Source organism: Haemorhous mexicanus, chromosome 21 (assembly GCF_027477595.1).
Source record: "Haemorhous mexicanus isolate bHaeMex1 chromosome 21, bHaeMex1.pri, whole genome shotgun sequence".
Taxonomy (NCBI): Eukaryota; Metazoa; Chordata; class Aves; order Passeriformes; family Fringillidae; genus Haemorhous; species Haemorhous mexicanus.
This window is the reverse complement of record NC_082361.1, coordinates 9072017-9099780: the sequence shown is the minus strand read 5'-3', so window position 1 is coordinate 9099780 and position 27764 is coordinate 9072017. Positions and strand designations below refer to the sequence as shown.

Genomic DNA, 27764 nt, shown 5'->3' with positions numbered 1-27764 from the left:
GGGGACAGGAGCAGATTGAATCTGCAGATGCAGAATTCCCCTTTCCTTGGATGGGCAGTTGGAAATTTTTGGAATTCCTGAGCCTGGATTTACACCCCCAGTGGATTTTAAGAGCCCTTTCTCTCCTCAGCCTCGCGTCCAGGTTTGTCTGCCCTTGGTTCCTCAGTGGGCTGACAGCAGAATGTCCTTCTTTGCTTTGGCTTCAGGCTTGTTTAAAACAAAAAATATTGTGTTATCACTTGTACTTTGTGGTAAAAACCCCAAGTTTTATTTTCTTTCTAAGTCCCATCAACTTCCCACTGATCTGATGACAGTTCCTTAAGGGGGAATGGCAGTGGGCTGACAGGAGAATATCCTTTTTGCTTTGGTTTTAAGCTTGTTTAAAGCAGAAGTCTCATGTTATCACTCCTATTTTGTGGTAAAAAGTTGTTTTTTTCTTTCTGAGTCCCGTCAACTTAGAATGTCCTTCTTTCCTTTATCTTCAGGTTTGTTTAAAACAAAAATACTGTGTTATCACTTGTATTTTGTGGTAAAAACCCCAAGTTTTATTTTCTTTTTAAGTCCCATCAACTTTCTAGTGATCTGATGACAATTCCTCGAGTATCCAGGCTCTGGAAAAGCAGCTTCCCTGGGGATTGCTGGGTGCTAATCCTGGGGCTGAGCTGCTGTGCAGACACAAATCTGAAATGTGTTCCTGCTGCCTGGGCTGGGAATGTTGGAGTTTTTCAGGCTGGAGGCTCTGAGGTGGAATTTTCACTCAGGTTTCCACAGCTTTTCTGTTGTTTTTGTGCTCCTGCCTTGAGTCAATGTGTGCTGGCTTCAGCAAACAGCTCCTGTGCCATCTCCAAACCCATCCAGAGCTGTTTCTGCAGGATTGCTGTGGAAATTGATGACAAATTTAGGTGCTCCTGCTGTTGTTTTCAACCTTATTTTTTACACCCATACCTCTTCAGTGCTCCCTTGCTTCCATCACTCCCTGAATTCTTCATGGCTTGAAGTAACAGGAGCAGGGACAACCCCTCCCTCCAAAAACACCCCAACCACCTGAAATAGATACAGAAAATCTGAGCAAAACAGTCATTTGAAGTAACCAGGAATGAGGTTTGTAGCTCTGTGGGGCTAATTTGTACCTGCTAATTGTTTATTGCTAATTATTATTATTCAGATCCCAGGTTTGTGTGTGGTACTGTGTCATTTGGAAAAGACAGGGTCAGAACTTTTAAGTTCTGTAAATGCCCAGCAAAAAAAGTGAGTGCTTGCACCAAAAATGTCACTGTGCTGTACCTTTGCACTGATTTATGTGTGGGAAACTCCTGGGTTTGCAGAAAATTCAAAACAATTTTCACCAGTTCATTTTACCCAGAGCTGCTGAGATCTGCTCTTGCTGATTGGGTGCAATGCTTCGTAAATATTTGGGAGGTTTTTGCAAGTTACAATTTTATTTTTGTGGGTCCTGACCACAGATTGCAGTCACCATGATAAAGGGATGAATCATGGAATTATTTAGGTTGGAAAAGATCTTCAAGGCCATTGTGTCCAACCAGTCTTTCCAAGGCCACCACTCACCCATGTCCCCAAGTGCCACATCTGCAGGGATGGTGACCCCACCACTGCCTGGGCAGCCTGGTCAGGGCTTGACAAACATTTTAATGAGGAAATTGTTCCCAATACCCAACCTGAACCTGTGTGGGACAATTTGAGGCCATTCCCTCTGTTATTGCTCATTCCTTGGGAGAAGAGATTTAACTTCACAAACCCAGCTGAGGGCTCTGCCCCTTCTCAGGACAGCAAGTGACACTCTCAAGCCACTGAGGCTGAAGTTCCCCTGCCTTACTTAAGTGGATTTTTCACCCCAAATGACAGAATTGAGTTCATTGCGTGACCAGAGCCAGGTCCCTGCAGCTCCCAGGGGGAATCCTGCATTATCCCAGTGCCTGGGTGAACAGACAGGTGTGTGCTGAGGAAGGCAGGAGCTGCCTGTAAAATGGAAAATGCAAACCCTCTCCATGGAAATTATTATAATTCTGGAATTAAGGGGCTCTCAGGCAAGGATATAGGAGTATCTTTACTAAGAAAATTAAAAATACAAATGCAATAGTGCAAAAAACCCACTGCCAGAGTGAGACTATACCCTGAGCCCCAGTGTGTCAGGGTGGTGGCACAGTCCCATCCCAGGGTGGCTCAGGGTGGTGGCACAGTCCCATCCCAGGGGGGCTCAGGGTGGTGGCACAGTCCCATCCCAGGGGGGCTCAGGGTGGTGGCACAGTCTCATCCCAGGGGGGCTCAGGGTGGTGGCACAGTCCCATCCCAGGGGGGCTCAGGGTGGTGGCACAGTCCCATCCCAGGGGGGCTCAGGGTGGTGGCACAGTCCCATCCCAGGGGGCCTCAGCCCTCCTGCAGTGCCAGCTGTGGTTCTGCTGGAGCAGGGATCCTGCACAAGGGGGGAGTTTTCCTCTGCAGCTCCAGGGCTGCTGGAGATGGGCCTGCTCTCCCTCTGGGAATGCAGGGCAGGAGAAAGCTGCTCCTCTGGGAATGCAGTGGGCAAAGGCTGCTGTGCTGTTCCCAGGTCAGATTGGATCCAGGTAGGAATGCTTGGCTCCTCCCCTGGGCGGAGCATCTCCCCATGGGATGATGGAATTTGATCAGCCCTGCAGGGACACTCCCTGGCCATGGACAGAAGAGATCTCCTGGAGGGAGGATTGGCTGTGGGAGAGATAAAGAAACCTGCCCAGTGAACAGAGAGAACTGCCCCAGCTCTGACAGATGGGGATAGAACACACACCCAGCTACACCTGAGACACGTGGGATATAAATTCCTGTTAATTCCTCCCCAAAGGCTCTTCCCCACTCATGTTCTACCCTGGCTGCTCTGATCCAATGCAGGTACTGGAATTCCCTGAGGAATCTGGTGGTCTCCTTGCTGAACTCCATGAAGTCCATCATCAGTTTGCTTTTCCTGCTCTTCCTCTTCATCGTGGTCTTTGCTCTGCTGGGGATGCAGCTCTTCGGAGGGCAGTAAGTTGTTGTTTTTTTTTTTTTTTCCTTTCTTAAAGCCAGGATTAAATTGTGAGACTGCATTTTTTGTTTGGACTTAGATGTTTATTTATTTTTATTTATGTTATAGTTTTATAAGTTGTGAGTTATATAGTACTTTTCTTTAACAAACCAAAAAAATGGAGTTGTATCTCCTTTTTTACAAGGTCTTTTAAAGATAAACTTTCTAATTAAGAAATTACACTTAACTTTTTTTTAATTCAATAACTAACTATTTGTGTTTTGTAATGTGGATCATTTGTTTAATGACACAATACTACTTAAACCTATGAAGAAGGAGGTGAAGAAGAAGATGAAGAAGGCCTAGCTTCTGTCTTAAAACTTTTATTTTGTTTTCTGTAATATATGTACAAATTAGGTTTATATAATATATATTCTAAAACTTTAAACTCTAAGTTTTTTAATTTGTGATATTACATTTATTTAAACTACACACTTATAAGCTTACTTTTATTATTTAAGGAAAGATATTATTATGTAAGGTTTTTTTACAGCTTTAGGTCAAATGTAGTGTTCTCTTGGGGGTTAGTGTCTGTTAGTACAGAAAATTAAACATTTTTAGTAACTAGGATGCTAACAGTGAGTCTGAGGAATCTTTGTTCTGCCTGCAAGGGTTCATATCCCTGATTTCAGGGCTGGGATAGGGAAATAATTCCTGTTCTAGTGTTTTCCCTGGAGCTGGGTTCTTTCCTAAGGAAGAATGTCCCCAGTTCCAAGCTCCCCCATCATCCCCTGGTGCCCAGGACACCCAGAGCTGAAACAGGACTGGGGGCAGCACTTTCTGTACTGGTTCCTTTCCTGGTAACCAGAGTGCTGTTGTATTTATCCACTATAAAATATAATATCCAAATATTAAATATAATGGCTCTCTGGAATATTTTCCTGCTGGAAAACACAGTTTGGTTGGATCTGATGATTCTCATTACAAATGCCAGCAATGGTGAATTTTGCAGTAAGAACCATCACAGTGTTACCATTTAACTCCAGCCTCACTTCTGAACTGAACTAATGAAATGGTTTTGTTTGGTCTTTTATTTTCCCAGTCAATACCTATTTGATCTTTAAAATGGTAAAAAGAAATTATCTGCTTAGAGAATCATTTCAATTTGGGCTTTTATACATGAGGATGAAAACTTTTGGAATGGCTCATTCTGCAGAATAATTGGAGAGTTGGATTGTTCATTTTAATTGGGGATGAAAATGAATTTCAAAGCATTGGAATTTTCTCTGGGAATGAAATTGAGTTTTTGCTGATGGTTCTGTTAAGCACCTTCGGAGATGTTCCCCACCAAGCTTGCCTGGGGTGTTACAGCCAGGTGGAACAAATGCTGCTCCCTGACTTGCTTTGTGGGGGTTTAACGGGTGTTCCAGGGCTGCCTGGAGCTGCCTGTCCCTCCCCACTCTGGTTTTTATTTCTCCCTTCTCTCCAGGTTCAATTTCCAAGATGAAACTCCAACCACGAATTTTGATACCTTCCCTGCTGCCATCCTCACAGTCTTCCAGGTAAAGCCATTCCTTGTTCTGGGGCTGTGCTAGAACTGAAATTCCTGGGTGTTTCTTCCTGCTTAGGGAGGGCAAACAAGTCCCCAAAACCCCGTGGAATTTAGGAAAGGGGGAGTTCTTCCTTCCCATGTGTTTTACTTTGCTGACCGATGCATGCATCACTAAAAATCAAATTAAAAACCAATGCTGTGATATTAAGGAAAACTAGAACAAAAGATTTATTGCTAGGGGAAAAAAATGCTGATAAAATAGATATTTCTGTGAATTGTGCCCAGGCTGTGCCACATCTGGGTTTGCCCTTTGTGTTCTCCAGCCCCTGCCCACGGAGTTGCAGCTCTGGCAGATGCAATGTTTGGATTTGAAGCTGAATTTGCAGCTGTTTCCTACCTGTCTTAAAAAAAAAAAGGTTTTAAATAATTTAAAATAATTTAAAAAGAATGTTTTCAGGTGTTACCCAACTCAGGAGAGTTGGGGCTGCTCCAGCTGCAGGTGACCCTCACAGATCCAGCATTTCCAGCCTTGTCCTGCCCAGTGTAGGCTCCCCCTGATCCAAAACTCCCCAGATCTCAGAAGGCCTGGCTGATGTATTTCAGTGTCACGACCCCAAAAGGAGATAAAAAGGAAGGGAAGGCAATTTCTGGATTAAGAAAGAGAATCTCAAGGGAGCTCTGCAGGAGCCACTGCCCAGATGTGAGGCAGGTTCAGTGCTCACCTCACAGGATATTGCCCATCACATGGGATTAAGATTTGCATAAGATTTGCATAAGATTTTCCTGCTCTTCAAAGGAAGGGCTCAGAGACAGGTATTGCCAGGGAGCAGCTCCGGATATGAGCCATGGGAATGTTGGTTTTGCTTTGGGACTGGAGCTGTGGAACACTCAGCTGGAATATTTCCTGTTAGTCCCAGTGTGGGGTGAAGGAAAGCACGTGGGTTTAAGATATTTGTCTGGAATGTCAGGGGTAGGAGCTAAACCCAGCAAAAGCCATCAGCCCTGGATTAACTGTGGTCTCCCAGAGGCTCTTTGATACCCCCTGCTCTCCTTCCATCCCAATCCTGAACTGCAGCTCAGTGTTTCTTCACTCTGGGGCTGGGATCCTTTTCCAAGCTTTTCTTTTATAACTTCAGCAAGAAGTCAGAGTCAGCATTCAATGTGCTGAATAAATGAAGTTAGATACATCCTGTCCCCCTGTACTTTTGGAGATTCTCTGTGTAAGAAGCTTCTCAAGCAAACCCTTCTGCCCTCTGCTTTAGCCCATTTTTATTCCAGCAGGCCAGGCTGGGTCATGGTCCTGTCCCTGGACACCCAGGATGGGTTTTGTCCACCTGGCAGCTGGCTGAGCTCAGCCTGAACTCCCTCAGAGGAGCATCAACCTTCAGCTCCTGGCTCCTGAGGGAGTCCCTGTGAGCCCAGTGCCCAGCTGTGAATAATCCAGATTCACACACAAACAACATCCATGAGCACAGAGCCTCTGGAAAGCAGAGTTCTGTGTCAGGTACCTGTGCCCTGCTCCCTGATTTCCTCTGGAAATCCTCACAGGCTGCTGGGGACAGCTGGAAATGAGGGGTGGCAGTGGCAGGATGGGAGCAGAGCTCTGCCCTGCTCCTGACACTCAGAATCACTTGGTTGGGTTGGAAGAGACCTTCAAGATCATTGAGTCCAACCCAGCCCCAACACCTCAACTCAGCCCTGGCACCCAGTGCCACATCCAGGCTTTGTTAAACACACCCAGGGATGGGGACTCCACACCTCCCTGGGCAGCCATTCTAGAACTTTATCACTCTTTCTGTAAAAAATTTCTTCCTGATATCCAACCTGAATTTCCCTTGGCACAGCTTGAGGCTGTGTGCTCTGGTTCTGTCAGTGCTGCTGCAGACAGAGCCCAGCCCCAGCTGAGCACAGGCACCTGTCAGGAGCTGTGAGAGTGATGAGGGCAGCCCTGAGTCTCCTTTTCTCCAGGCTGAGCACCCCCAGCTCCCTCAGGGGTTCCTCTCAGGGTTTGTGTTCCCAGCCCCTCTCCAGCCTCGTTGTCCCCTCTGGATGCTCTCCAGGTCCTCAATGTCCTTCCCAGCCTGAGGGACCAGAGCTGGGCACAGCTCTCCAGGTGTGCCCTCAGCAGTGCCAGTGTCTGGCTGTGGGTCAGTGTCAGAGCCCCCTGCCTGTGGGGTATGACCTGGAGCTGCTGGCATTCAGCCTTCCCTCAGGCACCTCCCTTGCACTGCAGCCCCGGGAAGCAGCACAGTCCTGTCCCTGTCCCTGTCCCTCATTATTCCATTAACATTTCACAGCAGCTCCTGACAGCTGCTTTATTCCCTCACCTGCTGGCCCCTCAGTGTTAAACAGTGAGCTGCACTCCAGATGGTCATTTGGGGCAGCTGAGGGCAGTTTGGAGCCCAGGGAATAACAGAAATAATCCAAATACACACAGAAACAACATCCCTGAGCACAGAGCCTCTGGAAAGCAAAGTTCTGTGTTAGGTACCTGTGCCCTTGCTCCTGAGCCCTCATTGCCTGTGCCTCTCCCTCTGCAGTGCTGTCCTTCCCTCTCCTCAGCAAATATTCCTTGCAGCATCCCTAAAGAGACCTGAGAGAGCAGAAGGAATTTCATTAACTGCTTGAGGACAGAGCCAGCAGATCCTGGATCCTTCAGGCTGCTCCCTAATTACTTAAGTAATTCCTGCAGCTGATGGGTGGCAGTGGGAAGGACACCAGCTCCTCCTTCCAGGCCCTCAGGGAGCATCCTCAGCTTCTCCAGGCAGGCTGCTCAGTTCACATTATTTATCTCTCTGCAGAAGCCCCATAAAACATCTCTTTTTTTTAACTTGCTCTTTTTGTTCTGCTCTTCCACTCCTAAATAATCCAAAAGTTGGATTTTGAACCCAGACCCTGCTGGACTTAGTCATACCTGCAAATCCTGGTCTTCTGCTTGGAAATAGAAAAGTTGCCAATGGTTGCCCTTTCCATGAATATTTGTGTGATCAGAAATCACTTTATGGCTATTCCCAGAAAGCAGGAGCAGCTGTGAATTCATGGAAATTCTGTGAATGCACATTTGTGGACAATACTCTGCATAATTGAGTGGCAGATTTGAAAGCCTAAAGCCCTTTTTCATATTCTGTGGTGCAAATCCAGAGTAGCTCCAGCACTGTTGGGTCTGAATCCTGATTTTGGAATTATTTGAGGCTGAATTGTGCATCTGGGAGAGGAGTTGGTGTCTGCACTGGGTGTCCTTGTGTCTAGACTCGCTTGTGCCCAGTGCTGTCATCAGCACCATCCCGGCAGCCAGAAATTTCCTCTCTCTCAGCAGCTGCCAGCCAGGCTGCAGTTTGCAGGCTGAAATTTGCAGGCTGGAATTTGCAGTTATTCCAAGCATCCTGTGTGCACATGGAACTCCATTACTAGAGGATACATATGGCTTGGGGCTTTCTGTCTTCTTTTTTGTTCGTTTGTTTTTGGGGTTTTTTGGGTTTTTTTTTGTGTTTTTTGTTTGTTTCTTTTTGATGTTGTTTTTGTTTTGGTTTTAGTTTTTGGTGGTTTTTTTGTTTTTTTTCTTTTTCACCTACTAAACCCAAAGACAACTTTCTCTTTAGGAGTTGGATCTTCACATCCCAGTGTTTTAATGCACTAAAAGTGGTCATTGTTTGGCTCTGCCAGGGCAGGCAGAGGATGTGCTGATATGCCCAGAATTCCAGATTTTGGTGAAGAAAGGAACACCAGGCAATTCAGACAGGTGCAAAATGAGCATTTAGCATGGCAAGGCTTGTTGGACTCTTGCACACTGATGAGTTTTCCTATTGTTCCTGTGTTGTTAATTAGCCCTGGGTCGATAGAGGTGCAGCTCTGTGCTTGTCCCTGCCCAAGGACAGGGAGCATCAGAGTCCCCTTCAGGCTGTCCCCTGCTCTGTCCTCGCTCACTCACGGAGGCTGTTTAGGGATTTTTTGGGGCTTTGTGGCCCTCTGGGTCAAACCTGGGGAAACTGAAGAGGAACCCACGGTGTGCAGCCCCTGCATGGGTGCCCGGAGTGATTCCCAGGCACATTCCAGCTGCAGGAAGGCTCTGCCAGCCCCGGGGGGCAGAGGAGGGGTGGCAGGAGGTGACAGAGCTGGGGACAGCGAGTGAGGGCTGGGGGAGCTGAGCAAACCCAACCCTGGCTGCAGGAAGGGCACGAGAGGGGCTGGCACTGGCACAGCTCCCACTGAGGGCACTGCTCTGGGAGCTCAGGGCTCTCTTGGGGCTGTGGGAAGTGCCCTGCACGAGACTGTGAACCCTGGGGTCTCTGCATGGCTCAGAGAGGGAGAGGGGGAGAAGGAAGGGTCAGAATGTCAAATGTGGATTTTGTTTCCTCTGCCTGTGTGAGAGCCCCTGGTCAAGGTGGGCAGTGGGCAGGTGACCCAGAGGGGCAGGGCAGGGTCACCCAGACCAACCCCAGCCCCCCCAACCCCACCCTGGGCATCCCTGGCAGCGCTGTCCAAAGGCTCCTGGAGCTCTGGCAGCCTCGGGGCCGTGCCCATTCCCTGGGGAGCCTGGGCAGTGCCAGCACCCTCTGGGGGAAGAACCTTGCCCTGAGCTCCAGCCTGAGCTGCCCTGGCCCAGCCCCAGCCGTGCCCTGGCTCCTGTCCCTGTCCCAGAGCAGAGATGGGAGCTGCCCCTCGGGAGGAGCTGCAGCCCCCTGAGCTCTGCCCTCACTCTGCTCCAGCTGAACAATCCCAGAGCCCTCAGCTGCTCCTCACAGCCCCTCCAGACCCTTCCCCATCCCTGTGTCCCTCCTTTGGACACTCTCACAGCTTTAGGTCTTTTTCTGATCTTGAGACACCCAAAACTACCCAGCACTGGGGGTGAGGCTGCCCCAGCCCAGAGCAGAGCAGGACAATCCCTCCCTCCCCCATCTGGTGATGGTGTGACTGGTGTCCCCCACGGGCTCCTCATTTCCCAGGGATATTCCCTGGTGGCTTTGCTCTGCCTGGCTCCCCCAGAGCTGCCTTTCACAGAATTCACAGAATCACTGGGTTGGAAGAGACCTTCTAGACCATGGAGTCCAACCCAGCCCCAACACCTCAACTCAACCCTGGCACCCAGTGCCACATCCAGGCTTTGTTAAACACACCCAGGCATGGGGACTCCACACCTCCCTGGGCAGCCATTCCAGAACTTTATCACGCTTTCTATGAAAAACTTTCTCCTAATATCCAGCCTAAATTTCCCTTGTCACAGCTGGAGGCTGTGTGCTCTGGTTCTGTCAGTGCTGCTGGAGACAGAGCCCAGCCCCAGCTGAGCACAGGCACCTGTCAGGAGCTGTGAGAGTGATGAGGGCACCCCTGAGTCTCCTTTTCTCCAGGCTGAGCACCCCCAGCTCCCTCAGGGGTTCCTCTCAGGGTTTGTGTTCCCAGCCCCTCTCCAGCCTCGTTGTCCCCTCTGGATGCTCTCCAGGTCCCCAATGTCCTTCCCAGCCTGAGGGGCCAGAGCTGGGCACAGCTCTCCAGGTGTGCCCTCAGCAGTGCCAGTGTCTGGCTGTGGGTCAGTGTCAGAGCCCCCTGCCCGAGGGTGCCACCTTTCAGGAGCTGTGGAGTGTTGGGGTGACCCTTTCCTGTGAGTGACCCTCTGTGTCCCTCCTGCTCTGTGCAGATCCTGACGGGCGAGGACTGGAACGCTGTGATGTACCACGGCATAGAGTCGCAGGGCGGCGTCCATTCCGGAATGTTCTCCTCCATCTACTTCATCGTGCTCACCCTGTTTGGTAACTGTATCCTTCCATCCTTGGTGCCACAGTCCTGCCCACTGTCACCATCCGCTGGGGCAAGCGAGGTGGTGATGGTTCCTTTCCAGATCCCAAAAGTGCAGAAGACAAACAGCAGGGACTGTCAGTTCAATCACAACAACACCTTTGTTGAGGGCCAACAGCAAATGGGATAGAGGGATCAGAAAAGGAAATAAAGGACAGCAAGACAGAGGGGGAAGGGGAATATAGCTACCAACTATTGGAATATTACCAATATAGCCAGATGGGACGTGCCTGAGCTTGTCTGGCCCTTGGTGCAGAATCAAATAGTGACACTGTGGTGTTTCACCCCAGAGACACCTTTGGCTGGCTGGGTGTGTGGTGTTTCACCCCAGAGACACTTTTGGCCATGGCTGTGTGTTGTTTCTCCCCACAGACACTTTTGGCCATGGGTGTGTGGTGTTTCACCCCAGGGACACTTTTGGCCATGGCCGTGTGGTGTTTCACCCCAGAGACACTTCTGGCTGGCTGGGTGCTGCAGCTGGGCACGTGGGGACAAGTCCAGGCCTGCAGGAGCTCTGGTGGGGCTGGGATGGAGCTTCCCCCCTAACAGGGTCTGCTCCTTGGGTTTACCTCTGCTGGAGAAGCTTTAAGGCGATGGTGAAGGAAAGGAGTTGGTTCTGATGGAGGGTTTGGATCAGAGCTTTGTTCTGGCCCACAGCCTCTGAACCCAGCCCCAGCTCCAGCAGAACTCCTGACCCGCCTGGGTGCTGCTCCTTTTAACTCTGGGGAGAGGGCAGGGAAGGGACAGGGAGCCACCAACCAGGTACAGGAGGGGAGGTCTCAAGGGACAAAAGACACCTGGATGGCCCAATGCCCCCGGGGGGTAGAGGGCATCCTTTGAATCTGCCAGTCACTGACGCCCTTCTGGAGCTCCAGGACTGACAGACAGTGCTGGGAGGGGGAAGGAGAGGTGACTGACACACCTGGGAGGGAATTATCAGGGGAGAGACTCGAGGTTCTGAGGTAAACCCTGAAATCACAACGCTGCAACCAACGAGACGGAATCCCCATGGTGCAGCTGCACAGATTCGCTGTCGTCCATGGGGGTTCACCAAAGTCCTCTCAGAAGTTCCAGTTGATACAGTCTCCATCCAAAGGAGAGGCACCTGGCCAAAAGGTGGGGAAGATTCCTGGGCCACTGTGTTGAGACCCCTCGGTCTGTGAGGCAGGGGTCAGCGTGCAAGGACAAGGCACCACTTGTCAGAACTCGTGGGGCAGGTGTGAGTGTGCAAGGACAGGCCACCCTCTGTCAGAACTCGTGGGGCAGGTGTGAGTGTGCAAGGACAGGCCACCCTCTGTCAGAACTCGTGGGGCAGGTGTGAGTGTGCAAGGACAGGCCACCCTCTGTCAGAACTCATGGAGCAGGTGTGAGTGTGCAAGGACAGGCCACCCTCTGTCAGAACTCGGGGGGCAGGTGTGAGTGTGCAAGGACAGGCCACCCTCTGTCAGAACTCGGGGCAGGTGTGAGTGTGCAAGGACAAGGCACCACTTGTCAGAACTTGTGGGGCAGGTGTGAGTGTGCAAGGACAGGCCACCCTCTGTCAGAACCTGCTCTAAGCAGGGTTCTGTGAAGCACAGCGAGCACACCTGCAAACAATCACTTGGCACAACATCCAGCAAACATCCACCTCAGCCAGGCCAGAGCTCCTGTCGGGGTCTGCAGGGTCCTTGCGATGATCATGAAGTGAAAAATGAAGGAAACTCTGGAACGTCTCTTACACCCACGCTGCTGGAAATCCCCACTTTTCCCTCAAGTCTCACAGCCTCATCCTTTAAAAGCCAAATTATTGCCATGGCTTTGCTCCTGACAGCACTGGAGGTGAGTTGTCCAACTTGGTGTCGCTTTTCTTATGGCAACGTCAGAATTTTTCATTGAATTTAAAGGAATTTCATTTTAATTGTTGTGTTTGCCTTGAAAATGTTCTATTAAGAGTTAATTTAGATTGTGGGAGAAATAATGGAGGGTAGGTCAGAGCAGGACCTGCCCTCACGAACTGTTTTTAGCCAGGGGAGGATTGAGATGGGTTTGGTGGAGGTGAGTAGTTGATGGTGGAGATGAGGCTCCATTTTCTTGGTGCCTTTGTCTGGGGCACCTTAACCAGCTGTGCTGTCCCAAATGCTCAGAATTATCTCATCTCCACATTTAATTTAATTCTGGATCTTGGGTGTCACGTTCTGGCAGTGTTCAGTGCTCCAAGCCTTGGCACATGAGGTGTCTGTTTTGTTCTTCTGAGAGATGGAAATCTCTCGAGGGTAACAAGAAACTGGGAGCTTTCATCCCCCCAGTGTCCCAGGGTGTCTGCTGGGGAAGGGGTGGTGTGTCCCAGAGGTCCAGGGAGGCAGGGACAGAGTGACACCAGGATGGGATTTGGGGAGGGAGGCTGTGTTTTATATGCATTTTACATTTCATACACAAGCAGCTGGGTGTGAGGAGGAGAGCCAGGAGGGCAGAGGGGCTGTGGTGGCCCTGTCCCTGTGCCAGTGCTCTGTGACAGTGCCAGCACCAAGCAGCCACAGCATCGCTGGTGTGAGGACACAGCCCTAAGCTGCACCAGGGGAGGTTTAGGCTGGACCTTAGGGAGAAGTTCTTCCCAGAAAGAGTGGTTGGGCAGTGCAGGGGCTGCCCAGGGGGTTTGGAGTCCCCATCCCTGCAGTGTTTAGGGAAAGATTGGATGTGGCTCTGGGTGACAAGGTGGTGTCAGGTCTAGGTTGGACTTGATCTCAAAGGGCTTGTCCAGCCTAGTTAATTCTGTGGTTGTGTGATTCTGTGATTGATTCTGTGGTTGTGTGGCTGCAGCCACGAGCTGTGTGGATTCAGAGGGAGCATCCTTATAAAACAGGAAGCCCAGGAATTGTGGCTAAGCTGAGGTAGCGCTGGCTGCTTTGTTTGTTCTGCAAAGTGGGATGAGAACACCCCAAAATGGGATGAGAACGCCCCAGAGTGGGATGAGAACGCCCCAGAGTGGGATGAGAACGCCCCAGAGTGGGATGGGAACGCCCCAGAGTGGGATGGGAACGCCCCAGAGTGGGATGAGAACGCCCCAGAGTGGGATGGGAACGCCCCAGAGTGGGATGGGAACGCCCCAGAGTGGGATGGGAACGCCCCAGAGTGGGATGGGAGCTCCCAGTGCTGCTGCTCCACCCAGGAGCCCCTGCAAGGATTTCCTGACCTTCTCACTGGTTACAGTCCCAGCATTCCTCTTTTCCTTGGAGTCTTGTTTGTGCTGGAGATGCAGGAGAAGGGGAGAGGTGAACTGGGGGAAATGCTGGGGCTAAATAGAGAGTTCCTGCAGAAATGGGCAGCTGCAGCTGGAGTGGAGGGGACAGAAGGTGCCATCGATGACATTGGTGCCCATGGGTGGCACGGCAGTGCTCCAGCCCTGTGGCCTGGCTGGAATTCTGTCCTTCAGGATGAGGAGCAGGGACAGGGAGGCGCAGAGCAGGCACTGGGAGCTGTGCCTGTCACACAAGTGTCCTCAAGGATTTATCCCATTGCTGGAGGAGCCGTGGCAGTGATGCTCAGACATCTCACAGCAGCCCAGCCCCTTCCAGAAACACCAGGCTCTGCAAAACTGGGTCAGAGGGGAGCTGGGAGGGAGGGGACAGCTCAAAATCCTCTGGGCTTGGCGTTTGGAAATGAGATTAGGCTGTAATCAGGCTTGTCACCTCCAGCTGCTGAGCTCCAGCGTTCCTGAGGAACAGGGCAAGAATTCCCTTCCTCACCTTTAATTCAGAGGGGACCTCTCCCTGCTCCTTTGGCTTCCAGCACCAGGGAAAGAGCAGGGCATGTTCAAGAGACGGGGATCTGCTGCCTCTGCCATGGATTTGGGATTTGGAGAGTGGGAACCTCACCCACCTTCTCCCTAAATCTCATCAGGTGCAGCTCTCTTGTTTTCCCTTCTGTTGCTGAGGTGATCCAGGGCTGTTTTTCCTGAGTTCCTCCAGACATCCCCAGTGCCTCTGCCATGCCCTGTGCCCACAGCCCCGTGCTGGTGGCTCCTTGAGCTCCTTGGGACATCACTGGGGCGTCGAGGAAGGAAGGAGGATGTGCCATGTGGGATTCTTTGATCCTCCCTGAGTCCTGCAGGTTGGGATGAGTTTGCTGCAGGTGAGGTTCTGTGAGCACAGAGAGAGAGAGGGAAGAATTTGCTTTTTCAATGCATCATGGCAAGGAAAAGTTTGTTTTTCTAAGTGGGAAGTGTCTCATGTTACGTTTCCATTTCCAGAGAGTCTGTGTGGAACCAGAAGAGGTTTAATGAAAGTTTTATGATTAAAGTAACAACAGGATTTGGCCCATTTTCCAGGAAATTGCACCATGCCTGCGTTCACTGTTATCCACTTAATTGATAAATTGAGGCATCTGTTGAGACAATAAAAAAGAAGGAAAAAATACGCCAAGAAAAACTGCAGAGGAGGCTGTAAAGAAAAGCAGGAACTGCCTGGAGGATGCTGCCCTTCCCTGGCCCTCAAGTGCCAGGCAGGAGATGATTCTGGCTCCAGGCTCTGCCTCGTCCAGGTTACACAGCCTAGGGCAGAGCCTGGAGTTTGGGAGAGATTTGGGAATCCCCCAGGCCTGCAGAGAGGACTGAGGGATCTTTTTTGGGGCAGAAACACCCAAGTCTGCCAGACTGTGTCTGCTTGGGAATAGATCAGGGCAGGCTGATCTGATAAAAAGAAATTAATTCAGTTTCCAGGGGTTGCCTTTGTTACATGAGCCACCTCCAGAGGGTATGGGAGGCAGGGAGAGGGAGGCAGTTCTCCTGCTGAGACTTTTATTCCCTGATAGGAGGCTTGGAAGTGTTTCCAGACTGTTGGAAGCACCCCAGAGGAAAAAAACCCAAACACCCAGCACAGCCCAGGGGTGCCCTCAGCCTCCCACCCTCAAAGAAAATGGGGGAATTAATGTCTTTGTGAAGGACATGGCTCTGTGTGGGAGGGGTGATGATTCCAGCACTGGTTTTTCCTGTTCTGTATCCACTGGGCTCCCTGGGATCGAGGTGCTCTCACCCACTCCTCGCTGTCCTGCTGGGATGGAGGAAGGAGCAGGTGATGGGCATCACACTCCAAACCTCCCCGTAGCCCTGAGGAATCATCTGCCCAGGGCAAAACCCAGGAGGAGTGCTGCTTCCTGGCTGGAGAGACCCCAGGGCTCGGTGTCCATGCCCTGCAGGGCTTTGCAGTCAGGGAGGGTGGAGAAACATCCAAAGGGATGGATCCAACTCCTGCTGGAGCCAGACCTGATGGGCACCAGGCTCTGGTGATGCCCTGTGCAGGCTGCCCTAGAACAGAGGCTGGACAGAGCTGGAGAATAAAGCAGGGATTTATTAAAGGCCTCCATGGATCCACCTTGGGCAGCACCAGAGCCCAGCCAGGGCTGCACCCAAGATGAACCAAAATGGCCCCAAAATGCACGGCCGGGCACGGGGTCTCTCCCTGGGATCAGCTCTGCTCCATTTGCACCTTGCAGTTCATTGTCCCAGCCCAGCTTTAGCCCAGGCACTCCCACCCTGCTTGTTTTTCTCTCTCCAGCCCACGGGGTTTGTGCTCCTGGGCTGAGATTTGGATCATTTGTCCTTGGTGCCCAGCTGGAGCAGGAATTGTTTTGTCTCCCTGCTCTGTGCACAGAGCTCACCATCCCCTGATGTGAACCCAGACCCACCCACTAAAGCAGCACAGAATGTGAAACACAGAAAAGTTAACACCTGAGGCATCATTTCCTCCCTTTAGAAGCTCAACAAGGCCTTGTTGGGTCTCTATTCTAAATATTTACTAATAATAGGTATTTAATAACAGATAAGTCTCTAACAATAACAAACAGCTCTCAATATAAATGTACAATAATAAACATCTAACAACAGATAAATATCTAATAGTAAATAAACATCTAATGCTGGAGAAATACCTAATAACAGTAAATATCAAACAGAAAATGTCTGACACTCCCTCAGTGGGAATTAGAGCTGGGAATGCCTGGCTCTGCAGTCTGGGCTTACAGTATTTGCAGGGACCCCCATGGCAGGGAGGAAGGATGAGCAGGACTCCATCTTATCAGAAGGCTAATTAATTACTTTATTAGACTATATTATTCTATCCTATATTACACTATATTACATTGCATCTAAACTGAATCTGCCAAGCACTCAACTGCACACACTGCACTGAATGTCCTGACTGTCACTGACAGTTCCCACACACACACACACCTGGCCCTGACAGGCCAAGGAAACAAAACACCATCACTGGGTAAACAATCTCCACGTTGCATTCTACTTTGGCACAAACACAGGCACAGCAAATGAGATAAGAATTGTTTTCCCTTTCTCTGAGGTTCAGATAATGTCAAACCCAGAAATATTCTTGGGAAGAATTGTGCCTTGCTTTTCTCTGTGAGGAGAAATGTGGTGACATGGGCTGAATTGTGTTTGGTAAAACCCTGGAGAGGGAAGCAGAGGGGCTGTGAGCTGCTGGCTTGGGCCAGCTTTGCTCCCTGCCTGCCTGGGAAGTTTCCTGATGTGGGACAGGCTGGATGGAGCTGCAGGGACACCAGGATGGCTGTCTGGGAGAGGGGGATCAGCCCTGCAGCCCTCCTGGCTGGTCTGGCTGTCCAGACACCCCCCTGAGGGATGGGGAGCCTTGGGAAGGGCTCTGAGGCCATGGGCTCCCCAAATCCCCGTGCAGGCTGGCAGCACCCTTGGGGTTCATCCCTCTCTTGTCCTGCCCTCCCAGGAGGGATTTCTGCCTTCCCCCACCCACCAGCCTCACCCCAGGCCTGCCCTTGCCCTTCCACCCCACAGCTCAAGGCTGGGAACATGGACCTGACAGCAAATCCCAGAATTGTTTGGGTTGGAAGGGACCTCATAGATCGGCCCTGCCATGGCAGGGACACCTCCCACTGTCCCAGGTGCTCCCAGCCCTGTCCAGCCTGGCCTTGGGCACTGCCAGGGATCCAGGGGCAGCCCCAGCTGCTCTGGGCACCCTGTGCCAGGGCCTGCCCACCCTGCCAGGGAACAATTCCTCATTCCCAATATCCCATAAAACTTTACCCCCCGGCAGTGGGAGCCATTCCCTGTGTCCTGTCCCTCCCTCCCTGTCCTTTTCCAGCTCTCCTGGAGCCTCCTGCAAATACCTGAATTAGTTTCCTAAAGCTCCTGCAGTCCTTTCAGTGGGTTTAGGAACCATTCCCCTGCACTTTCCTGCCTGGAGGAGCCCACAGAGCTCTGCAGTGAGTGACTCTCCTGTCCCCAGGTGATGTGCAGAGCCAGACACGTTTTCTCCCTGGCAGAAGGGTTTTGCTGTGTTTTGCTCTGCTTGCCCTCCTTCCCTGTGCAAAGGCAGCTGATTTATGGCTGCTCTGGGGCTGTTTTGCAGCCACAAGGCTGGAATAACAACAATAAACTCAGCAAAAGCTGAAATCATTTGGTGGAAAAATGAAAGTAAAAGAGGAATAAATAATTCCAGGCCAGTGTTCTGTCTCAGGGATGGGATGCAGAGCTCTGCTGAGAGGCCTGGGCTGGTGTGGGCAGTGCCCTGGCTTAGCTGGGCTCTGGGCTGGGCTTAGGGGCTGTTTTATCAGCAGAGCTCATGAACGGGGCTGGGGGTGCTGCTCTGGGGCAGCTGAGCTCTGTGGGGGGCTCAGCAAGTCTGGGGTGGCCCCACTGCCACCCTGACTCCAGTGAGGTCGGCCAGCAAGGTTTCCTCCCAGCAGCAATGACCTGAGATTCATTTTTCCATGCTCTCCACGACTTTATAGAGCTCTGTGTGTATAAAAATGTAAATGTTGGCTTAAAATGACCCATTTCCTGCAGCTCCACTGGTTGTCCTTTTCAACAAGAGGGAAAAATGAGGCTGGAATCTGCATGAGGGGAAAATGAGGCTGAAATCTGCATTTCTGGGCTGGAGGGGTGGAACACCAGGGGCTGTGGTGCCTCTGGGGGCAGCAGGAGGTCCCACCCTGCCCCTCTGATGGTGTGACACCCCTCGGGTCCTGTCCCCTCTCCAGACAGGTGCTGGGGACACCAATGTGTGTGCAGGGCCAGCTCTGGGCAGGGTGGGTGAGCTGGGAATGGTGGCAAAGCTTCCAGAGATGAATCCATGAGACCCTGAGGGGGAAAAGAGGGGCAGCAGGAAGGGAAGGATTGCTCCTGTGCTGTGTGAAGAGCTTTTCCTTAGCTGCTCCCACAGATACCCTCCTGAACGTCTTCTTGGCCATCGCTGTGGACAACCTGGCCAACGCCCAGGAGCTGACCAAGGTAGGTGGGACACTGCTGTGCCCTCCAAAGCAAGGGGGACAACTGAGCTGCCCCCTGGAGCCCTGGGGTGTGACGGTCCTCACAGGGGTCTCAGGATGAAGGGAGAGATGAGAAAGTTGACTCCATGTTCAGAAGGCTTGGTTAATATTTTATGATATATATTATGTTAAACTATACTAAAAGAATAGAAGAAAGGATTTCATTAGAAGGCTGGCTAAGAATAGAAAAGGAATGAATAACAAAAGTTTGTCTCTGACAGAGACAGTCTGGACAGCTGGACTGGAATTGGCCATTAATTAGAAACAACCACGTGAGACCAATCCCAGACCCACCTGCTGCATTCCACAGCAGCAGATAATCTTTGTTTGCATTTTGTTCCCGAGGTCTCTCAGCTCCTCAGGAGGGAAAATCCTAAGGAAAGGATTTTTCATAGAAGATGTTGGTGACACTGGGGTGCCTGAAGGAGCTGGGACAGAGGATAGATGGAGTTAAGGGGAATAAAGTGGAGATTTATTGAAGGGCCTTCAAAGGCCACACCCCAGCAGTACCAGAGCCACAGGCTCTGCCCAGATGGCTCCAAGGTGGGAGCAAAAGAGAGCTTGGTCATGAGATCTCACATTGTGATCAGTTCTGCTCCATTTGCACCTTGCAGTTCATTGTCCCATCCCAGCTTTAGCCCAGGCACTCCCACCCTGCTTGTTTTTCTCTCTCCAGCCCACGGGGTTTGTGCTCCTGGGCTGAGATTTGGGTCATTTGTCCTTGGTGCCCAGCTGGAGCAGGAATTGTTTTGTCTCCCTGCTCTGTGCACAGAGCTCACCATCCCCTGATGTGAAGCCCAGACCCACAGACTAAAGCAGCACAGAATGTGAAAAATACCTGAGGCATCACCTGCTGCATCTCTGGTGACCACTGTGCACTGCAGAGAGGTTCATTCTCCTGCAGCTTTCTTTATTTCAGGTTGCAGTGAATATTTTGTATTTGCTTTACCCCAGAGTGGGCATTGCTCATCTCACATTTTCTGTTTCCAAGAGCAGAGAAGAAGCAATTAACAGGTTTTTTGGCTGATTGGAAACTCAGACAGGAGCACATTCAGGAATTGTGGTGCTGCTTTTGCCCCTCTGGTGAGCAGCTTGCACTGCAGAGAGGTTTATTCCCCTGCAGGTTTCTTTATTTCAGGTTGCAGGGAATATTTTGTGTTTGGTCTCACACTTTGTGCCCCTTACCTCACTGAGGTTGGTGATGGATTAAAGAATTAAATTTTCCAATCAGCTTCAGGCAAAACAATTTGCAGAGGCTGTTGTGAGCACTCCGGGGAGATGTTGGGATATTCCTGCCTCTCCCCAGGTGTATGGGAAATCAGAGGCACAAAGCCAGGTCCTGGCAGGGGTGGCAGTGACACTGGTGTGACTTTTCTGGGTGTGGACAGAGATTTCTGTAGGAGAATGTTTACACTGAGAGCAGCTCAGCCCGGGGCTGTGCAGGAGGATTGTGACTGTTGCCCTTGGTGTTTGGTTATTGCACAGTTCTGATTTCTTGGTGCACTCTGGTGGATTTATGAGGAGAATTAAAGGGATTTTTGCACCTTTTTAGCTTTCCTCACCCATCCTGTGCTGCTGCCATCAGCAGCAGTCACAGTGACCTGCTGGGGGCACAGGCAGCAGTGTCCCAATTGGGGTGGATGTGCTTTAGAACTTTAATTTCTTTCCTCCTGCCAGTGGCAGAGCTCTCTGCCCATGAGCTGAGGCAGCAGCAGGCACAGGTGGTTTTTATTTTTAGGGAAAGGTGCAGCAATTCATGCCCCTGGATCCCAAGGCCAGGCAGGATGGAGCTGGAGCAGCCTGGGCTAGTGGGAGGTGTCCTGGGTGGGCTTTGAGGTGCTTCCACCCCAAACCATCCCATGGCATTGCTCATGAGCCACAGAGCTGTGGTGCTCAGGGTCGGTGCTGAGCTCTGGGCGTGGATCTGGCACTGCTGCACTCAAATCTTTCCCAACATTTTTGGCTCTTTGGGTCCCCACTGCAGCTCCACCCTCGAGGGACAGAGATTCCCCCCCATGCCCACCCTCCTCCAGCTGCTGCAGAGCAAACCAGCCAAAGGTTCCCATCAAAAACCACATCCCTGCTGGGGCTGAGCTGCTCTCTCATCTCCCCTTTTCCTGCAGGACTGGCTCCAGCTTTTCTGGAGCTTTCTCCCAACAAACCCTCCAAACAGCCTGGTGGCTTCTGGGTGGAAAATAGTTTTTATTATTATAAATATTTTATTACAAATAATTTTAGAAATATTTTTATTATTATAAATAATTTTATTATAAAGATTTCCACAATTATGAAAATTTATTATAAGTAAGTTTTGTAAGAAATTTTATTATTATAAATAAATTTATTATAAATATTTTTGTTATTGTAAATATTTAAGTTTTTTTATTATATAAATAAATTTTTATAAATAAATAATTTTATTATAAGTATTTTTATTATTATAGATACATTTTTATAGTATTTTTATTATTTTATTTTTGTTCCAATTCTGTGTTCTGCATCCCCCCTCCCTTAAAATGCTGCTCATGGCTGTCTTTAATGGCTCTCTGTTTTTTGAGAGTTTTTCTCTTTTTTTTCTATTTTTTTTTTAATGGGAATTTTTCCCCTTTCAGCAGCTCAGCTGTTTCTGTGCTCACAGAAACCTCCAGCCTGGAGGCAGAGATCCTCCCAGATTTATGGGCATCCCTTGCACGTGCTAAGAGGGGAGCTGAGGCCCAGCACAATTCTTGGATAATGAAGCTCATCTTCCTTCTTTTTAATCCTATAAGTGCTTTCTTGTGAATATTTCAGCAGCTGACAGGGAGGGTTGGAAACCTGACTTTGGGGATGTTTATAAAGTCTAATTAAATATTGATGGATTCAACAGCATTGCCAAATCATAAAGCTTCTCCAAAAAGTCTCTTGGGGATTTCTTTTTAGTTTAATTTTATTTATGATCCCCCCCCCAAATCACTGGGGCTTTCAAAAGAAGAGGGAAAAGCTAAAATTCAATTAGACACATACCTGGAGAGTGAGGGATTTCCTGCTGAGTAAATATGATCATGCAAGCCCCAAAAATGGCCCAGAGATACAAGGAAGTTACTCAGGAGTCAGTTGCTCCCACGAGACTCTCCTGACATTTATTCTGTGAAATTAATTGAGACCAGTGCTGAGTTTAATGTGGGAGCAATTGAAATTGCCTCTGCTTAGGGAAGGCAAAAAACTTTCCTGCCTCAGGACTGGAACATCTCAACCTTCCCCACTGCTGGGTGCTAATTTGGATGTCTTGATGTGGCATTTGGGCCATTTCTGGGCTCTGTGACCTGTAAGAGGAGCTCTCAGAGCTGGGACTATATTTAACTGCAGCTTGATCAGCCGTGGCTGGTACAGAACTCACCAGCTTAGGCATGACTCATTTTTGGAGGAAAAAAAATAAAGAATCACCACCTTTGCTTTCAATCTATAAAAATCCTGCTCGCAGCTCCCTCTCCTGCTCTTCCTGTTGTGGCCTGACTCAAACTCTCCTCCCAATTTTGAGTGATTCCTGAGAACTCTCCTCAATCCCTTTGGGTTCCCTCACCTTTAGGGGTTTTTTGATATATTGACAGGTTTTTCTTCCTGTTCAGAGCAGAATTTACAATTGCCCCCAAAATTTTTTTTGCTGGTCATGCAGAATGTCTCTGGTGACATCAAGCAGCTCCTGCTTCATCCTCACTAAACTGGAGTGTAAACCCACCACAAGTGAGGCTTTATTTTCCTAAATATCTTCAAGCAGGAAGTGTTTTCTTGTCTCTGTGCACTGCCAGTGATCCCTGAAAAAGCAGGATAAAAACCTGTATGGGGGATGTGGGAATTTGATGTAAATTTGTATAAAGTTCTTGAGGAATGCCCAGAAATTCTGGGCTGAAGGGAGTGGCCAAACCCAGAGCTGAGCATCCATAAATCCCCCTCCTTCCTTTGGAAAAGGCTTTAACTGGCTGAATATGTTCAAGAAAATTCAGTGTGAATGATGCACATTGTGATGGGTAGCACCAAAAATGGGGTTTACACCTTGAGAAATTGATTTAAATGAAGATTTAGAGCTCTAGAAAACAGAAAGGGACAGGAACCAGGGATGTCCTTAGGGGCAAGAGCTTTGAAATGGGGGTGACAGTTTGAGCTGGAATTTTAAAAAACAGGTAAAAAATTAACGAATTTTTGGAGTCATCTGCAATATCTGCATGGAAGAAGCTACAGAGATGTTTCAAAGCAAACATCTGCTGAGGGCTGAGCTCGTTGTGAGGGAGGAGCAGCTGTGTTTGCTGCTCCTTCAGGATGGAAATCCAGCAGAATTACAGAGGCACCCGGGAGAATGGAGCAGAAGGCACACATCTAAAAGAGGTTTGAAAACCTGCACCTGGTGCTTTAGGGGCAGAGAAAGAAAAATCAGCAGCCTTTGGTTTGCAGGCTGCTGGAGATCCCTCAAAGGAAGAAAAATTTGAATTTACCTGGAGGATGAAAGGAAAACCGGAAATCTTTTTTTATTGGGGTGTTATTCCTTTAACACTCGTGTCCTGAGGATAACATTTGTGCTGCACTGGGATGGGCACAGTTAATATTTGTCACAGGAGCTGCTGTGGGATTTGTGTGGGAAAGGGAATTTGTGTTGGAACCACTCTGGGATGTTTTGTTCTTGCTGAGCAGCGACCCCACAGAGTCCAGGGGGGAAACTGGGGGGCACAGGGACCTGGGGACACACAGCTGGGACAGCTGAGCCCAGGGACATTCCAGACACGGTGACAACATCTGTCTGTCCCAGTCCTGCTCCATGGAGGGAGCTCTGCTGCCCTGGGAATGGCAAACCCCGGGGTGGGAAATGTGGAATTCATTCCTTTCTCTTTTTCTTCCCCAAATACACTGAATTTCTCCCAATCCATGGGTGCTTGGCTGTTTCCCACCCCAGCAGGGTGAAAGGACAGGTACCTGAGGCTGAGCTGGGGGTCAGGATTAAACCAAACACCCTTGGTTTGCAACGAGCTCCCAAAGCTCTGATAAACTGGAGTTTGGCATAAAATAAAAATAAAATACTGGAAATTATGGAAAAAAATCCATAAAATACTGGAATTTGGCAGCTGAGAAATATTGACTTTGTATAATTGCTCAGCAGGTCTTTTATTCAGGCCTGGCTATAGACTTGCAAATATTTGCAGAGGAGAAAAAAAAAAAAGAAGAAAAATAAAAAAGAAGAAATTTATATGGTAACGATTTTTAAAATCAATTTTCCATAATTTTTTTCCTTCTGAAGGAGAAAAAGAAAGCAGTTTCCAAATGAGTTCAGTGGAAGCAAATAGCACCAAAGGCAGAGCGAGGAGCTGTTTATGCAGATGGGATTCAGGGTGGATAAATCTCTATCATTTCCTATTCCAAAGCTGGAGATCTGCCTGCTCTCATTATTTTTAACCCCGACTCCTTCCAGCAGCCTGGGAGAGCAGAGGCAGACTGTGCATGCCATGGAGTTTGACAGAAGTGCCTGGGACTCCCTCACTGTGCTTTTCCCTGGATCTGTGAGATGCTGGTGTTGCTACCAGAGCTCTGTGCTGATTCTTCCATGATTGGACTTTATTTTGGTTAGAAAATTCCAGTAAAATTGCCCTTGGTGACCACTGAAGGGGAACCAGGCTGTTTCTTTGGGTTTTGCTCTCACCTCAATATTTAAGATCCTTAAATTCTGAATTTTTGAAATTATTTGTCGTAATTAATTTTTTTTTTTTTTTCGAAAGTGAGATCCCTAATTTTGAGTTTTAGTGGTGCTTTTCATGTTGGGTGGGAAGAGAGAAATCCCAGGTACAATCTTCAGAGGTTAAAAATCCTCCTGATCCAGGGATATGCAGGAAGCAAGAGCAGAACCCTGCTTTGCTCCACAAACTACATTTAATATGGTTCTTTTTTTGTTCTCTGAGTCCTCAGGGATCCGAGGTGGGTGTGAACAACTGATGGGAGCAGGACCATCCCAAATCCATCATTTTTTATTATTGTTTCAGAAAAGTCCCCTTGGCAGGAGGTCAGGGAGGATTTAGGAGCCCGTGCAGGTGTTCCAGAGGGTTGTTCCACACACAGCTCTGGGATAAATGGGGAATTCCACCTGGAATTGTCCCATCCCTGCTCCCTCAGAGTCTCCTTCCCCAGTGCTGTGTGCTGAGAGGAGACCCAGCAGAGTCAAGAAAGTTTGTGAGGGTAAAAAACCCTCTTGACCAAACCTTGCCATTCTCACCTCAACCTGCACCAAACCTGGGGCTGCTTGCAAGAAAATCTGCCCTAAGTTGAAATCCCTGTGTCCTTGCAGCCCTAAACTAAAATTCCTGTGTCCTTGCAGCCCTAAATTGAAATCCCTGTGTCCTTGCAGCCCTAAATTGAAATCCCTGTGTCCTTGCAGCCCTAAACTAAAATCCCTGTGTCCTTGCAGCCCTAAACTAAAATTCCTGTGTCCTTGCAGCCCTAAACTGAAATCCCTGTGTCCTTGCAGCCCTAAACTAAAATTCCTGTGTCCTTGCAGCCCTAAACTGAAATCCCTGTGTCCTTGCAGCCCTAAACTAAAATTCCTGTGTTCTTGCACCTCTAAACTAAAACTCCTGTGTCCTTGCAGCCCTAAATTGAAATCCCTGTGTCCTTGCAGCCCTAAATTGAAATCCCTGTGTCCTTGCAGCTCACCACAGCAGCACCACACCCCAGGCCCAGGGGAGCTCTGCTTGTTGCTATTCCATGATTTATTCCCTGATTTCTCTTGGTTTTTTTGTGCCCCAGGACGAGGAGGAGATGGAGGAAGCCACCAACCAGAAGCTGGCCCTGCAGAAGGCCAAGGAGGTGGCTGAAGTGAGCCCCATGTCAGCAGCCAACATCTCCATAGCTGCGTAAGCACCTTTGATTCCTTGGGAGAGCATTTCCCTTTTGCAGTGTCACTGTCTGTCTGTCTGTCTGTCCAGCTGGAGCATCTCGTGGTCTGGGAGCCCTCCTGCACCACCTCTGGCCAAATACTTCAGTGCTGAGGACTTAATTAGCAGTTTAATGAAGGATTTCTTTCAGTTTGGTGCCCTTTGTAAGGCCTCAGCTTTGAATAACTGTGTTTTAGGAGGACTTTTTGGTTTTTTTTTGAAGCTGGCCCAGGGTAGATTTCACCAGGTGAAGTGTTAACATCCCACTTTGGATTTTTAACGAGGAGATGAGTTTAATGATGTTTAATGAGTTATTTCCGTGTGTGCACAGAAATCAATATTTTTTAATAATCTTGAGAATTCAAGTGCAAAGGCATCCCCTTAAGTAGCTGGAAAATGTGCTTGAATTCCCTTTCCTTGCTGTGTGAAAGAGCTGGGTGGAATAAAATGCTCTGGTTTGGAGGCAGGAACATCCATTTGGGATTCCCAGGTGCCTGGATGAGGACAAGCACAGGCTCTGTGATACCAAAACCCTTGGACAGCTTTGCCTTGGGCCCAACTTTTCCTGGATCCTAGAGGTGCAGAAATGAGGTGTAGGTGGAAATATCTGAGGTCCAGGTTCATGTGTTTGAGACATCCCCTGGAAATACCCAAGTGCTGGATGGACTGGGAGCAGCCTGGGATGGTGGAGGGTGTCCCTGCCAGGTTGGGATGGGATTTAAGGTCCTTCCAACCCAAAGCATTCCATGACTCTGTTCTGGGACTCCTCACGAGGATTTGCTGAAAAGGTTCCTTGAACTCTTCTGGAATTTCAGCATCAACACCAAAAAGTTTGGTCCTGCATTTTACTGGGAGCTGCTGATGTTTTTCAGACCCCTTTTACAAGGGAGACCTCCAAGGGCTGGAGAAGCTCAAGCATAAAAAAACCCAAGAAATTTCCTGCTCAATTTACTGGAAAAAACCTGAACTGCAGCTGGATTCCTTCGGTGGAAATCTCTTTTTACTGGGACTTTAATCCACTTTAGCAAAGACAAAAGGCCAAGTGGAGCCAGTTTATTACATGTGAAGGAAAAGAATATTATTAATTTGCCTATTTTATTCTTCTTACCATTTTATTTTGTCATTACTGCTGTAATCAGTTCCTATTTATGCTCTGGCTCTTTGATAGTTTTAAATACCATTTTTTCCTTACAATTATTTTCTGGCCAGCCTTGAAAAGAAGTCAAATGAGGATAATTGCTCCTGCTCTTTGATGAATTTCTTGGTTCTGGTATTTGAAAAATGCAAGATGATGATGGTGCTTATTTGCTCCTGTTTTAATCAAAGCATTTTGCATGGGAAGATTTATTAGAAACCAGCAGAGAAAAAACCAACTCACTTCCATGGACCTAAGGTTGAAATTGCTTAAAATCACCTTTTCCCATCATTTTTCACCAGGTTTTCAAAAGCACGAGGAGATTTTTGTGACAACAATTCAAAGTGAGGACAAAATTGTGGATTTTTGCTTATTTTGCCTCAAATTGAGTCTGCCCTGCCCCAGCTGTGTGAAAATTTACACGAGCACAGGGGCAAGGATGGTTTGCACATCTCCTGGCCCTGTGACACCCTGTGACATCTCCTGGCCCTGCTCCATGGCCACTCACAGAGCTTTGCTTTGGGGACAAAAAGCAGCATTTAGGTCAAGGGGTTGATGCCCAGAGGGATGAGGCCCTGGAGGAGCAGGCAAGGGAGGAGTCAGATTTTGGGAGATGGGAAGAGGGGCTGGATGGATTGGTGGCTCTGTGAGATTTAATGAATCCATCTCCAAGCAATTTTATCCATAAATCCCAGAATATTCTCAGTTGGGAGAGACCCACAAGGATCTAATCCAGCTCTCAAGTGAAGAACCCATACAGGGGTGGAATGTCCATCCTCAGGGAGCTCCAGAGGGGCTTGGCAGCCCCTAAATCTTGGACAGGGATGGTTTGCAGTCCCTAAATCTTGGACAGGGATGGTTTGCAGCCCCTAAATATTGTATAGGGGTGGTTTGCAGCCCCTAAATCTTGGACAGGGATGGTTTGCAGCCCCTAAATACTGTGTAGGAGGTGGTTTGCAGCCCCTAAATATTGTATAGGGGTGGTTTGCAGCCCCTAGATCTTGGACAGCACATGGTTTGCAGCCCCTGAATCTTGGACAGGGAGGTGGTTTGCAGCCACCATCCCTTGGATGCTCCTCTCCAGCACAGTAGGGCTGATTTAGGGACCTTCTGGCACCC

General features: G+C 49.2%; 1 protein-coding gene across 1 annotated transcript in view; it reads left to right on the top strand.

The window, feature by feature from the left end:
* CACNA1B (calcium voltage-gated channel subunit alpha1 B) overlaps nt 1-27764 on the top strand; it is a 200412-nt gene that overhangs the window by 82795 nt on the left and 89853 nt on the right. Inside the window, exons 12-16 of the mRNA XM_059865534.1 lie at nt 2884-3015; nt 4485-4557; nt 10180-10297; nt 18518-18585; nt 25383-25489. Of these exons, the coding sequence (XP_059721517.1) occupies nt 2884-3015; nt 4485-4557; nt 10180-10297; nt 18518-18585; nt 25383-25489 (498 nt within the window). The remainder of the gene's footprint in view (nt 1-2883; nt 3016-4484; nt 4558-10179; nt 10298-18517; nt 18586-25382; nt 25490-27764) is intronic.